We start from the raw sequence: 16,192 nt of genomic DNA, 5'->3' as shown, positions 1-16,192 counted from the left end.
ATATGCAAATTACTTAATCAAACTTTATTTCAAGTCATAAAAATCCATTCAGAGTCTGAATTAACAAATAGCAGCTATATGATTAACTCTAAGGGATAACTGACAAATCTCTTCTTAGTTTGGGTTATGCACATATAGCAATCAAAATGCGTAATTTTACTTCCTGCTTTCAGTTTAAAATAACCTTTCAATAAAGCAGTAACTGTGACTAAGTCATGTAAAATACTTCTCCCTCACAATACTAATGTATCTTGATAAAAAATCAATTATTTCATAAGTACAATTATGTAGTTTAAAATTTTTCAAGCCCTATTTTTAAATCGGTATTTTTCCTTTTATCCTATAGAATAAATTTTATTTCTGCTTACCACCATTTTCCCCATTTTCATTTATAATGGTTCTTTGTACTTACAACCCATGAAAGATGCCTCCTCATGTTCATTACCTCAGAGCAAATTCTATGGTGTTTCTGAAGATTACTCTGAAGAAACCTGAACACAAGTTCCATGTAGATTATTATCAAACTCCTTGTTCATATTCTCATACTGTACAGCTTAACTGGAGTATACAAATGATTGATCAGAACCTTTCAAGTGGTTAGATAACCACTTTGATTTCTGTTCTGCATTGATCTTCTGTACAAGCATAAAAACTCATTAGTCCTACTCTTCCCAGAGTACTGACATTCATCAACTATAATTATAGCATAAATCAAACCAAATGTAACTAGGACAGCTCAAATTTTTAAAAAAGGAAAAGGAAAGCTTAAAAAAATGATTAGTGCAATTTCTGATGTAATGAAGTCGCTGTGCAAGAGTGTGCTTCATACCTAAAGCATTGAAAGTGGCGATGTGCTCCCACATATCCTGCTTACTGCCGGAGTGCGGCTGCCAGAGCAGGGCGTCCACATCATGGCGCAGGCAGAAGCAGGGCATTTCCTTTGGGTCCGCGACAACAGAGAAAAGGTACTGGTTGCTTCCAAGATTCACCTAAAATAAGAAGTGACAAAAAATAATATTTCAGTCAACAAATTATTAAAAATAATGATGACAAAAACTGATGTAACACTTTCTGTCAGCAAGTGTTCTCAACTTTTTATATACTTAACCGGATTGACTCATCATAATGCCCTGGGAGAAATGTGCTACTGTTACCTACATTTTAAAGCCGAGAAAGCGATACAGAAGGCACTTAAGTAACTTGTCCAGGAACAGCCTGCTAATAAGTTGAGGACCTGAGATTTGAACCCAGAGTCTATGTTCTTAACTACTACACTAAACTACCTCTTAGCTATTAATAATTAGTTTAAAATATGATACAAAACACCAATTTATAAGCAGAATATTTTCAAAACCACAGAATACAAATACGAAGTTTACAAATGCTAACTTATAATAATAATTACTAAGAACAATGATAGCTACTAGGTAGCACATCTATATGTCATACATGTTATAAGTATCAATCTGAACCTGCAGGCTGTTGTTAAATTCATTCAATAGATGAAAGAACATATTCGGAGAGCTTGAGTAACTTGTTCTAGGCTACAAAGAAAAATGACAACGCTGAGATTCAAACACATCTGTTTAAAATTATTTTCTTTGGTGTACTGTTTACAGTATCAATATCAAGCATGTTTATTATGTTGATTTTTATTACAATATTGCTGGCTAAAGCAATTCATTTTAATATAAAATAATCCAGTTGAGACTCATACGTGGATTCCATCTACAGGAATACTTTCAATGGAAAGAAACTGCAATGATATTTTTTATTAGAAATGTTGTCAATTTAAAATGCCCAAATACCAACAAAATCACCTCGAATGTAGAAAACAAAATATGCATAGTATTTATAAATATGGAACTGCTTACATAAGTGTTAGAGCAGACTGGAGAATAAATGGTTAAAATTAGAGGTGGAGGCCTGGGCTCTCCAGCAACAGGAGTGACTGGTGCAGCGCTTGCTCTCTAGCGGAGAACAGACTGGCACACACTGTTCACAGACTATTTCTTCTCTCCCTTTGCTGCTGATACCCACTGGCTAAGTCAGGTTTATTTTCAAAACCAACTCACTGATGGACCCAATAGTGCTTCAGCTCTCTTCCCTGCAATAACCTCCCCGCCCCACTTCCACCCGCTGATATTCTCATTTGTTTACCAAGGGCTTTCACAGAAGAAAAAATAATTGAAATACAAATACAAGTTGAAATAATATTTTCATAAAAATGCATTTACTTTCATGGGCCAAGTGCCTTAAGAATGTATTGAGCACTAACAGTGAAAATGACTGATCTCTAACCCTCTCATGCTTGAATGCACAACAGTGAGAGAGGAACGGAGGCCCTGAACCACCAAGTGAAAGAAGGGGAAGGGACCTGTCAAAGAGCATGTATGAGTGACCCATGGACCTGGACAACAGGGTGGGGACTGACTGTGGGAGCGGGGGGTGGGCAGGGTGGAGGAGGGCAAGAAGAGGGGGATTGGAACAATTGTAATAGTATAAACAAGAATATATATATATCAGAGAAGGAAAACTCTGACTCCAAAAATCCTCCGCTGCCTTGCGGCATACCTCTTCAGGGGAAAGGCTAAGGAAGTAAACCCCGACAGAAAATCCGGAGCCAGAGTCCCTAAGGCGGTTTGACGTTGTAGTCAACACCGGCAACTCCTGCAGCGCACCTGAAGCCAAGCTGTATTGACTCCGTCTTTCCCTTGGACCCTTCAGCTGCGAAGAGAGGGGGGGTCTGCTGCATGGGCAACAGCAGACCCTCCATATCACCCTGCCCAGGCTCTGTAGCTTCAGCTTCACTAGAGAGGACACTCCAGCGGCATCGCAAGATGTCGATTCAACACGGGAGGAGACAGATACCGTGTCACTCCCTAGTCGGACTGCACAGCCATTCTCGGCGGTGCAGATAGACTCTTAAGAAGCTACACCATCGTCTCTCGAGACGGACGGCTGCTGACGAATATATATATATATATATTTTTTTTTTTTAAAAAGGCTAAACGCCGAGAGATCATCCATGAAAATAAGCAGATTGAGAGGCAGGTCTCTTGTGATGGACTGCTTACTCAGACTTAAGATAGTCTCTTCTGCTTCCTTATACCTTATACCTACATACTTCCAATAGAGAGCAGTCTCGCTCCAGAAGCTTCCCCTATTCTCATGGTTATATGAGCTGTTTGAACTCTGAGGATCCCCAGCATCATGTATATTATTCCTAACAAATTATTTATCATACTATGTTAGATTATTAATATGTATGTATATACATACCACCTGTTGGTAGGCTGAGTAATGTCCCAAGTCGTCCACATTCTAATCCCTGGAACGACCTATGTTACCTTACATGGCAAAGGGGACTTTGTAGATGTGACAAAGTTAATGATCTTGTACTGGGGAGATAATCCTGGGTTGTCTGGGTGGGCTCAATATATTAATAAGTGTTTTTGTAAGTGGGGGTGTCACGGACACAGAAGGTGATATGACAGTAAAAGCAGAGGGACAACAGACATATTAGAAGATGCTACACTGTTGACTCTGATATTGGAAGTTGAGGCCACCAGCTAAGGAATGCATGCAACCTGTAGAAGCTGGAAAGGGAAAGAAAATGGATTCTCCCCATAGAGCCTCCAGTATGAATGCAGGCTCAAACATGCATATTAGTGACCTCTGACCTACAGAACTTAAGGACTTCTACCAGAACTTAGATAAATAACAGCGCAAATTGTTATGGCATTAACAGGAAATAAATGCACCACCTACCTCACAAGACGATCCTAAGAACCAGAAGTTTGTCTTCTTGTCTCCATATTCTAGATAAATACTTTTGAATGTAGGAATTTTGTATTTTATATAGGAAATTATTATTCAGAAACATTTCCAGCAAAGCTAATCTATCCTTAGACTTTGGAATGTTTTACTCTCACTTATAGTTAAAATTGGCTGAGGATTTTCTAAAGCAGCACATCTTATGATTAAGCTGTCAGAGAAATACCCACTGGAAGGTGAGTAGGGCCAGCAGCTTCCATACTTAACCAAGTACATAGTTCTCAGTGCTTTTTAGGTCTCACTTCAGAAAATCTTATTTTTTCAATAATGCTCCCCCATGGTTTTCCAAAGCTTGAAGAAAAGTGTCCAAACTGACTTCAATGGTATTTCTGAAAGCTTCTCAAAACTGACCCCCAAATACCTTCCCAACATTGCCTCCTATTATTCTCCTTGAAAACTAGCACTTAGCAAAACTGACCATTATTTACAAGACTGCATCCCTGCTTTCCCACTTCTTTATCTGTCGCACCTCTTCTGCTTGCTTCACGTCCTCTGCTCCTTACATACTTTACACCACACTCAAATGGCGTTTTCTCCTCTAAGCAGTTCTCTCCAACAGTAGAAGAAATAATGTATCATAATAGTTTATGTATTCCTCTCCCATAGAATTTATCTCTCCATCCCCTTTATAGGTCTTTTGAGAGTGAGGACTATGACTATGGGTAGGATACTTAGCCCCTACTTTATTCTCCTATCAGTACAACAATAATAATAGTACTTATTCCACAATTGTTTTTGCTGAGTAAACGATGTATTTCAAGCACTTGAACAATACTTGGCACTTAGAAAAACCTTAATAAATGCAAATGTCCGTTATTACTATTCTAGACATTTTCTATGCATTCTGCCTTGAATATCACTGGCATTCCAGATCAAACAAATGAGATGAGCAACATTAATGGGAAAATATACCAACCTTGATATGATCGTCATACAACTCCTATGGCACTTACGTATTTTATGCCCAGTAAATGTGAGAATAGCTATAAAAATAACATACTCTTACTCTGTCCTAATCCTGGCATACTGAATTTACACATAAATTTCTAAACTTCTGCACTAATTCAAAAATAAGGGCAAAATTCATTATTTTGCTTGTCATTTTATTGTCAAATAAATTCTATTTTATGTGTCGTTTCAACTATATGCCCATCACTTTCAACTTTGTACTTTCCTATAAGCATTTAGTAAATAGTTTGTGGATCCGCTCCCCCAAAAGTGAACAAGTTAGCCTTCAAATAAGATTTGGATGCTTCAATATATTCAGAGCCAAATTTACTGTGAGACAAAACATTCCCTTTAAATGAGAAATAACTTGAAATTCTTTTTTCTTTATGTAGTAAGAGACTGTGAGACACTCATTTTACTTAATAAGTTCCAGCCTTCTTATTCTTCATTTTAAACCAGGTATATCATACGGCTAAATAAAAGAGGTTATGCTACCACTTAGGTTGGTCAGGAGCCAGGACAGCAAAATAAGCTCATAATTCCATTCAAAGATTGCTAGCTAAGAGTGGGTAAGTGGCCTGAATGTAAATACTGCTCTTAATACCCAAAAAGTGTTTGGTTTCATTTTTTCTCATAGTAGTACTAGAATCTCTTGATAATTATTTATGCTTTTTACTACTTTTTCTTGCCTCATACACTAGCTAGGATTTCAAGTATGATGCTGAGGAATAATGAGGGCACATATCTTCTTAGGGAAGCATCTGGTCTTTTATCATGAAGTACGATGTTAACTCTAGGTTTTTTGAGCAGGCAGTTACCTTCAATTATTAGTTTGCTGAGCACTTTTTTATCATAAATGGAGGCTAAATTTTGTCGAATTATGTTTTTATATCTACTATGGTGGTCAAATATCTTTCTTCTTTAGTCTATTGATAAGCTGAATTACGCAGATTAATATCTGAATGAGTCAATTTTGAATTCCCAGGGTAAACTCTACTTGGTCCAATGTAGAATCCTTTTTACTTACTGGATTAGATTTACTAATATTTTCTGAGGATTTTTATGTCTGCATTCATGAGGGATAGATATTGGTCTCTTCTCTTTTTTCCCTCCTTTACTTATCTCATCATGCCTTACCCATCAGGGTAATGCTGGCCTCATAAAACATGTGGGAGGTGTTCCTTTCTCTTTTATTTTGGGGAACAGTCCATACAGAATTGTTATTGTTTCTTCATTTGGAGGCATGTACCAGTGAAGCAACCTAGGGCTGGAGATCTCTTTGCCAGAAGATTAATAATAAAGTCAATCTCTTAACAGATATGGTGCTATTAAGGTTACCTATTTCTTCTAGGGTGGACTACAACTAAATACAATATTCTCTAGAGAAAAATCTGAAACATGAATTTCATGTAGTCAATTAACCGTCTTTTCCTTTTCTTTGTCAAACACTTAGCAATTAAAGACTCCTGTATATTAAATCAAAGTGAAGACATTTAAATAAACTTTAATTAGTGCTAGTACCAAATTAAACTGAAAAGTAGTATTAAGAGAAAGGTTTTATCTATTCAGAAACAAAGTATTTGTTAAGAGGCCAGACTGAAAACTTAATGACATGAAACTTTAATTCCAAATTCATATTCTGTACATAGAATTGCTAAAATTTACTGTTTTTATTCTGCATGAAATATCGAGTTAATCTGTATCTATTACTCTGTAAGTAAAAACACCTGTGTTTCTTCTTTACTTTCACAGTATTACCACACTCAAAACATTTCTGACACCAGGTGCGTGGACTTTCCACACATCAAGCTATTCTTTGCCACCAGCTGGATGTCCTACAATTCAATTCAGTTCTGAAAGGATCTGCTTGGAGACCGCAGCGGACTCCACATGTCAGGGCCTCGGTCCCACAAGACTCCGCCTCCCCATGCCCCTCAGATACCAACCGCATGGCGTGGGTTGCCACTTGTAGTCCAGACTGACCGGCTATAAATCAAGGTTCCCATGACTCCCTCCTTGGGTTTCATAATTTGCTAAAAGGTCTCACGGAATTCAGGGAAATACTTAACTTACATTTACCAGTTTATTATAAAAGGATATGACAAAGATGAGCATCCAAACGGAAGAGATGCATAGTGAGAACTTTAGAGGAAGGCACACCAAGCTTCCATTCCCTCGCCAGGCACGCTGCCCTCCTGGAACATCCTTGTATTCAGCAACACGGAAGCTCTATGAACCCCGTATTCTAGGAACTTTTATGGCATTCTCATCACATAGGGCAGATTGCTCATTAACTCGGTCAGTGCCTCTCCCCTTCCTGGAGGATGAAGATGGAGCTGCAAGTTCCAAGCTCCAAATCATGGTCTGGTATTTCTGGTGACCAGACCCCATCTTGAAGTTATCTTGGAGCCAACCAGGAGTTGCTCCATAGAACAAAAGACACTTCTGTCACCTAGGAACAAATTCTAGAGCATTTAGGAGCTCTGTCAGGAACCAGATCAAAGACCAAATAGTAAAACAAAAGATGCTCCTAGTGCTCTTTTCAGGATAGTACAAAGAGTTAAGGATCTCTGTGTCAGGAACTGGGAACAGATATCAATATATAAATATTTTCTATAATTTCACAACTACCTTATTTAATCTTCACTTCCTAAGAATGAGGAATATGATCCCATTTTATAGATGTGGAGACTAAGACTCAAGAAATTAAGAGATTTAAGTTAAGATGCTAATAATTGGACCTAGGATTTAAGTTCAATGTGCTTCCAAATCCATGTTCCCTTTTTTTCTTTCTTTTTTTTTAGATTTTATTTATTTTTAAAGCTGAAGGAGGGGAGAAAGAGAGGGAGAGAAACATCGATCGGCTGCCCCCTTGCACTTAATCACTACAACTGCATGCTCTCTCAAAGCCCATTTTATACTGGTCACTAAGCAATCACCAGAGCATGTCCCTGGCTGGGCACTATTTCAGGTGCGGTAATCCACGTACTATAAAATATAGGTATATTCTGCTTGGTCAGTTAAGTTGTGTTGATAAGTTGTGCATGTGTGGCACATCTAAAATTGATGTTTATAAACAACAGGGAAGAAGTCTTATATCGTCCTGAGTTGCAATCTTATCTGAACACTCATCCATAAAGTAATCTAACTAATCAAAGACATTTAAACACTGACTAGAGATTGAGCATAGAAAGATGCTAGATCTTAGCTAAGTGATGTAAAATGCAGTTAGGGAAAATGCACTTACATTTTTACTTTATAAAAACTGTAAGAAAGAAAATAACTACCAGAACTTAGAAATATAAAGAAAAAACTGACAATTTTTTCAATCTGAAAATTATCAAGTTGGATCTTTAGCTCTTTATATTATCATTAGTATCAAATTTCAGTTGAGTATTCTAATGGAGGACATATATAAAAATATAATAGAGTTTGTATAAGACAATAGCAATATATAAATATAAAATACAAACTTCCCAGAGGAAAAAAAGAGAAAGCAGGTAAGGAGATAATGTGGTTGTGTCTGACATAGGTAACTAAGGGATGAAGCTAACATGTGAACAGAGATCTGAATAAACTAAGAGAATAAAGAAGGAAAGGCAGAGCACTTCAGGTACAGTGAACACAAATGCAAAGGCTCTAATGGAGAAGCATGTTCAGAAAGGGGAGAAGCAGGAAGGCCAGAGTGGCTAAAGAAAAGTGAGCGAGGTTGAAAATGAAAGACAATCAGTACTGGATTTTAACCCTTTGAGTGCCAATGTTGCTGTGAGTGAGGCTGACAAATTTTCCCAAAAGTGCCAGCGTCACTTCCAGGAACTCTTTTTTTCGATTGCTATAAATGTAAATAACAATGGAATAATTTGTATTTTATGTTTTGTTCTCTTTTTTTGTGCCTCAGGTTATATATTGATATAACTTTTTCTCATATTGATCCAAATTTTGAATTTTTACACTTGTTCAAATACTGACATATTAATTCTGTTATAATTTTTACTTACATTTTAAATGGTCCTTTTAATTTCATTTATCTTTGCAATAATCGTCAAAATTCTATGCAGTGTGCATGATAAGGAAGCTTTTGCTAATGGACATTTTCATTGCTTCACGGTATAACGTTAGCATTTTTTCTGGTGATTTATTTTTTCTAAAATAATTGTTATAATAAAATAATTTTAATGCAATAAATTTTTTGCTAAATTGTGTCAAAGAACACTGCTTACAAAAGAAGAGTGTATTTACTATATGTCGTGAAATTTTCAGCAAATTATTATGAATAATAATGTTTTTATAGACATTTTTCATAACCTCTGCATTTCTTAGTAAAATAGCCTGGCATTTCTCACACAGATTTTAGCAATTACACACGGCACTCAAAGGGCTAAAGTATGGGTCTCAGCACTGGTAGCAAAATCAATTTTGTACACCAGAAGAGAATTTTCTATTTTACCTCATTAAAAATAGTATGGAATGGAGTACTACGGTATGTCCTATACAATAAGGATAGTACTGCTTTGTGAAATATTTGCTTCCAATTTGTGTGTGTGTTTGTTGTGTTTCAATTGAAAATATATACAGTGAGTCACAGAAAGTCTGAAGGGGGTGCGAAGGATCCTAGATATTTTTCTAAATATGACACACACAAAGCAACCACAGAAAGAAAAAGAATAGAGAAATGACAAAATCTACTAAAAGCTTTAACAGGATTACTTTGACCTTCACACGAACTACTTAGTAATTGAAAGGGAAAAATGATAACTTTAGAGCAGAGAAACCTGGTGAACACCGCGTAATTAACACCACAATAGTAGGGAAAAAATAGTAGCAAAAACTACCAAATTTCTCTTAATGTGATTCACTGGAAAGGAAATATTTATGTAGTATTCCCAGCAAAAAAATGCAACAAGTGTAACCTGCTCTTGAGAAAATACTGGAGGTGGTCTATAAAAAGTATAAAATAAAGTTAATGTCATGAAGGCTGGGTAACTGGATGTTCCAAATTAAAGGACATTATGAACTCCATATTAGATAAAGTATTATATCAAATGAAACTTTCTGAATTGTATTGCAGTTGTATTTTTAAAAAATGGGGTAACGGGACATGGCATGTGCAACTCATTCCTAAATGTTTCAGCAAAAAGGAAGTGGAAAAACAGAAAAAATAAATGTGGCAAAATGTCAACATTACTAAAATCTAAATGAAGGATATTATTATAGGCTGAGCTATATCCCCTCAAAATTCATATGTTGAAGTCCTAACCCCTAGTACCTCAGGATGTGACTGTATCTGGAGAAAGAAGTTAAAAAGAGGTCATAAGGGTGGGTGCAAATCCAGTATCAAAGATGTCCCTGTAAGAGGGATGAGGACAGACACACATGCAGAGGGAAGACCATGTAAAGACACAGGAGGCAACAGCTATCTACGGTCAAAGAGAGAAGCTTCAGAAGACACTAACCACGCTGACACCCTGCTCTCAGACTGCTAGTCTCCAGCACTGTGAGAAAACGAACCTATGTTGTTTATGCCACTCAGTTTATAGTTTGTTACGGCAGTCCTAGCAGAGAAATTATTATACAACTTAATTTTTAATGTGGTCAAATCTGAAAGATAAATCCAAATACACAAAAAGATGACGTACCCCAAGGAACCAAAAAGCTTGAGAACCATTGGTTTAGATACTTTCTAAAAGTATTTTCTTCCTCTGTATCTTCTGATCCTATTCTTTATATCTTTTCAAAAAAAAAACTAGTATATCAAGTATATGCCTTTTCTATTAGCTTTCAAAATGGCAGTTACCTAAAGAATTTCTTCCTGTTTGTAAATTCTCTATTCATATAAAATGTTGCAAATATTCTTTTCAGCTGTTTCAATCTCATATTTTATGCAGTATATGATGACTATCATGTGATTTCAGAAACTCACTGTGATTTAAAATTTTTAAATATCCTATCACCTTTTGATTGCTCGTCTATATTTAATTTGATCGCTGTACTGTAGATGAGTGTTGTTAACAGAAATAAAATCCAAGGAACATACATAAATTTTAAATTTTCCAGTAGCCACATTGAAAAGCAAAAAGAAACAGAATAAATTAATTTTAATAATAAATTTTATTTAACCAAACATGTCCAAGATATTGTCATCTCAACGTAACATTCATAGAAAAGTTATTATTAATGTATTTTATTCTTTTTTTCATGCTATTTCAAAATCTGGTTGTGTATTTTATTTTTACAGAACACTTCAACGCTCAATTGCTACTTTGGGGCCAGTGGTTGATATTTTATTGAATATAAAACATATCTAGTAAAGCTCTAGATAGAAGCAAAAGTAATTCATCTTCAAATGCATTTAAATTCTGGTTTGAGCTTTACACCCCAGTGACCACATCTTATTACTTTTCTTCTTCAGTTCTGATATTTAATATGTCTATTTTACTGTCCTGCTGCATATATTCATTTAAAATTTCACTTTCCAAATGCCATAGTCTAACCCTGATTTATATTTCTTTCAGGAAATTTTACATTTTGAAAAATCTGTCATTTACAGTATAGAGTTCTGACCTTTTAGTTACTGTATTTTTTCCCCTAAACTATAAGGACATATATTGATTGACCTTTCCATATCCAGGTAATTTTAAATTATCCAAAGTCATGACAAATGAAATCAAGAAAAGAGAACTTGAAGCAGGCACTGCAGAAGAAGTACCAACTGTCAATAAAACCCTACATGACTCCTCAGGGAGATGTGGCACTGAGCCTCCAACATATTGCAGCCACCTTCATTCCTTTCCTACAGTGACCAAACAACTCATACCGTCCTGAGTACACCCAGGAACTATGTGACCAGGCAGATCTTGACTTTCATACAATACATGGATAAACCACATCTGACCTTAGAAAAAAAATGGAGCTCTTCCATTCACAGTTAGCAGTTCCAATTATACCCAAACAGCAATGTTTATGCAAGTTTACGTCACTGAAACTTTACCTATATTTACAAAAAAATGACTAATAATAGAAAACTGAAAGTGCTTATAATTGTTAAAAAAACAACTCTGGTCTCAAATATAAACCAACTGAAACAAAGATTAAAATCTTTAGAGGGTTCCAGTTCATGATGGCCCCATAAGAAGATCCTGAACCACCTCCTCATGTGAACACACCAAATCTACTGCTACAAAGGGATCAATTTCCTTTTTAAAGCAACAACAAAAAAAACCTAAAAACCAGCTGAGCAACACCTATACATCATGGAAACTAGAAAAAACCCACCCACCACTCCTGGTGCAATGACCCATAACCCTGAGCTTCTCCCTGAAGAGGAATGAATTAGAACCCCACAAATCAGGTACCACAACTTCTAAGACCTGCATCTAAAAGATGAGGCCCTACAACATCTAGCTTTGAAAGCCAAAGGAGGCTTGCATCCACAAAACACACACGGCTATGATGAACTGAGGAACGGTTCTTAAAGGATCCTCCTACATGGACTCACACCCCAAAGCTCCATGCAGAGGCAGCTGACTGAAAAACACCCAGACTTTCTTATTTGCTTATCTTAAAGCATTGGTGTGATATGCAGGCATCTATTTTTTTTTCTTTTTATTGAATTTATTTATTTATTTTTATTGTATTTTTTCCCATACCATTTAGTCCCCTTGGACCTCCCTCTCCCTTACGCCGCAGTCACCACACTGATGTCCATGCCCATGAATCCTTTTTCCTTTCTGCTCATTGTTTAATACACACCTAGAAGCCTACTAAAACACTGTCCACATAAGCAAAAGCTGAAGGAGTCCATCGCCACCAGACCAGTCTTACAAGAAATGTTAAATCTAAGTATAGTAACTTGCAGAATAATCTAACATTATTAAGGTGGTGGGTTAATCACTTATAAAAGCTAGTATAAAATATTAAAAATTACAAAAATAATTATCACTGTAATAATTTGTTAAGGGATACACAAGATTAAAAGATGTAAATTGCAACATAAAAACAAAATGTGTGTGGTGGGAAAGAGAGAAGTGCAGATACAGAAATTATAAGGGTAAGGTTTTAATTCTGGCAGAGCTTTAATGACACTTTGCTTAGCCACTGGTCTTCTGCCATTCCATCTCACTTGTCTACATAGGTATATAATCTAGAAGTACTCATTTTTATTAGTCCTCTGAGTACTGTAATGACCAGCCATTAGTTAAAGAAAGTTAGGTATCCAAAAAACACTAGGAAAGGCAGGTGAGTGAGAGGAACAGATAGCTCTGTTAAATCAAGTTCCTACAACACTTTTGACTTTGGTTCTATATTTTTGCTAGACTATACTTTCCCCTAAATCTCTGCAAGACAAACTTGGCAGAAATTTTAAAGAATTTTCTTGACCTATATCAAAGACTGAAGGTCTAAAAACAAAATAACCAAAGACCCAGTAGTCCTCCCTTTCCTACTGCTTTTGCTTGGACTGAGGCTCCTAAAGCCCAACACCTCTGGTTTCAGTAGTAAGGCTAAATTAATTCCTACATGCGAAGTTCTAAATTAGCCACTGATTTACTATGAAGACCCTTCTCACATAAATGCTCTATGAAACATGCCCGTGGTAATTCAGTATTAAATAATGATTAATGATCCCCTTAAGCAAATATATATAATAAAGTTCTAAATTAAAAAAAAGAAAGAAATCTACATCTACAAAGCTGAGGCCCACATCCGGGAATACAGGAATCACACAAAGCCAGCGTAGGCCGCATTCTTCAGTACCTTGACACAACTCTCAAAGCTTTTGAACAGGATGCTATTTTAAGGCAAAAACAATTAACCAATTCATATATTTATAGGCATATCAGAAATAGAGGAAGGACATCCCAAATGAATTAAGGAGTCAAATAAAAATTCCAAAACAGAAGGGAAAAAAAGAACAAACCAGGAAACAATTAAATCACTTGATATAGAAGGGTTTCCTAAGTTCACAATAGGTCACACGAATGAGAAATACTAAAACAAATAAATTCTTCACAACAAAGAAATAGTCAAAAGTAATATATGAAAGTCAACAGTAAAAAAATAAATAAAACAGAATAAAATAAGATAGCAATTACTAAAGATCAAACAAAAAAATTGAAGGGGAAGGTAAAAATGCAGTAACAGGCAGAAACTGCAAACACTAATGAGAATATAAAGTGAAAATAAATTTGTCATGATTTAGTCTGTGACTTCCTGACTTCCGTCTTCTGTAACTATTCGATACATACCCCTGATGATAGAAAAGGCTTCAAGTAAAAAGGGGATTAAAAAAATAGCATCATCATAAACAATGCAATTCAGGTACATTATTATATAACATTATAGTATAATACAACGATTAAACTAGAGCTTGAAATAACACAAGCACATAAGGAAATGCTATATCAATGCTGAATGAAAAAGACATGAAATTATTCCACATTCTAGGGATAACTGTATGTAAAAACCTGCACCAAAAAAAAAAAAAAAGCCAAGTGAAAAAAATCAAATATGCAATAGTATCAAAATAATACATTTTTAAGTTGCTACTGTATGACCAGTAATTGCTAATCAAGCCATCTTTGAAAATATATATTTATTCAATCAATTATTTCATCTGAGTAACTTCTATTTCTTCACAAATTTTTTAAAAACTTGATTTTCAAGAACTTACCACATGTGTAGTTTTTAATGTATTGCCATCAAATCTGCATAAACTGGAACTCTCTTCAAAGAAAATATCACATTCTTCCAATTCTTGAGCATTACAAGGAGGTTTTTCTTTATCTGGATTTGGATTCTTAGACCATAAAATAAAATAAGTATATAAACAAACAATAAGAGAATGTCTTTCTTCATACTTAAAAATGTTAATACTAGAGGAATAATTAAAAACTGATTTCCAAGCCGAATTGAAAAAGAAAGGTGGAAAGCAGCAGATAAGGGACTAAGAAGCTGAGTTTTGGTATTAATAAAGTGCTTGGGAGACAAAAATTAGATTATTATGGCCTACACAGGAGGAGAAGCCCTTGGTAAACAACCCAGACTTTCAGTCGAGATTCATGAAAGTTCTGCCCTATAAGTAAAAATAAACAAGGAATAAATATCAATCATGTAGAAAACTGAAATCCAACATCAGGTCAGATTAATCCCAATGGGATTAAGAAGACAGGCTAAAAATTTGGGGGATGCAGCTAAAGTAGTGTTAAGAAGGAAGTGTCTAAGCATGAAATCTTCTCATGCCAGAAAAGGTAAAAAAATCAATCATCTAAGCTCTTACTTAAAAGGGGGTGGGGGGAGGCAGGGCAGGCGGGCAGGGATAGGCAAAATAGATGGAGTAAGCAAAACTGAGAGTAAAAAATTGAAAAAATGTAGTAACAGAAATGAATATTGGAAATTGAAAAACAAATCAATGAACATAGATGCCCAAAATAATCCTATATCTATTAAGTAAATTAAATTTATGGCTTAAAAACCTTCCAAAAAAGAAAACTCTAATCCAGATAGTTTCACTGGAAATTCTATCAAACAATTAAAGAAATAATGCCAACTCTACACAATTTCTTCCAGAAACAGAAGAAAAAAACACCTCACTATTAATTTTATGAAGTCAGCATTTTAAAAAAAAAGTGAAAAGGCAAAACAAAACAAACAACCACCAACAATATTTCTGACAAACATAGATGCAAAACTCCTCAATAACATATTAGCATACCAAAACCTGTAACGTGTAAAAAAAAGATAATATATCATAACTAAGTGGGGTTTATCCCACAAATAAAAAGAATGCATCTGACAAAATTCTACAGCTTTTCATGATAAAAAGTCTCAATATACTAAGAATAAAGAAAATTGCTCAATGTGATGAAAAGAATCATCTTATTTAATGGTGAAATACTCAATTATTTTTCCCAATATCACGAATAAGGCAAGAATGTCTACTTTCACTGTTCACCATTTCTATTTTACAGTGGAGCAGAGGTTCTAACCAATGCAGTAAGGCAAGAAAAAGTATAAATATTTGAAAAACCTAAAACTGACTTCAGTTGCAGGTGACAAGAATCTATGTTCATTTCTTTTTTTTCAAAATGTAACAAACACACTGGGATTCAGGCATAAGTTACTCACTCGCAAATAACAATGCTCATTTGAAATCACCAAGTGTGAAAAGGCAGCAGCAGTGATCTACAACCTCAAAACAAGCCCCCATGACTATCACTGTTATATCCTCAGAGCCCTATCACAATAAATACTTGCTGAATGAATGAATACAGGGCAATGCAGGCGGCATGGCTTACTGTAACAGGTCTATGAAATCAAAGTTTTATAGTCTAATTTGTGAATTCCAGTGACTCCTGTAATGTTTAATTACTGCTGGCACACACGAAACTTGGTTTTGGCCATGTTTTCTTTT

The 16,192-nt window shown here is 35.5% G+C and overlaps 1 protein-coding gene across 1 annotated transcript in view; it reads right to left on the bottom strand.

Annotated features, from left to right (window-relative positions):
- Positions 1-16,192, bottom strand: part of NUDCD1 (NudC domain containing 1) — a 57,772-nt gene that overhangs the window by 1,920 nt on the left and 39,660 nt on the right. The window contains exons 8-9 of the mRNA XM_090282756.1: positions 14,453-14,578; positions 830-989 (exon numbers count right to left, since the gene is read on the bottom strand). Of these exons, the coding sequence (XP_090138882.1) occupies positions 830-989; positions 14,453-14,578 (286 nt within the window). The remainder of the gene's footprint in view (positions 1-829; positions 990-14,452; positions 14,579-16,192) is intronic.

This window comes from Furipterus horrens, unplaced genomic scaffold (genome assembly GCF_987537825.1).
Source record: "Furipterus horrens unplaced genomic scaffold, mFurHor1.1.pri manual_scaffold_7, whole genome shotgun sequence".
Lineage (NCBI taxonomy): Eukaryota > Metazoa > Chordata > Mammalia > Chiroptera > Furipteridae > Furipterus > Furipterus horrens.
The sequence above is the reverse complement of the archived record's forward strand: the minus strand, read 5'-3'. Positions and strand labels throughout refer to the sequence as shown.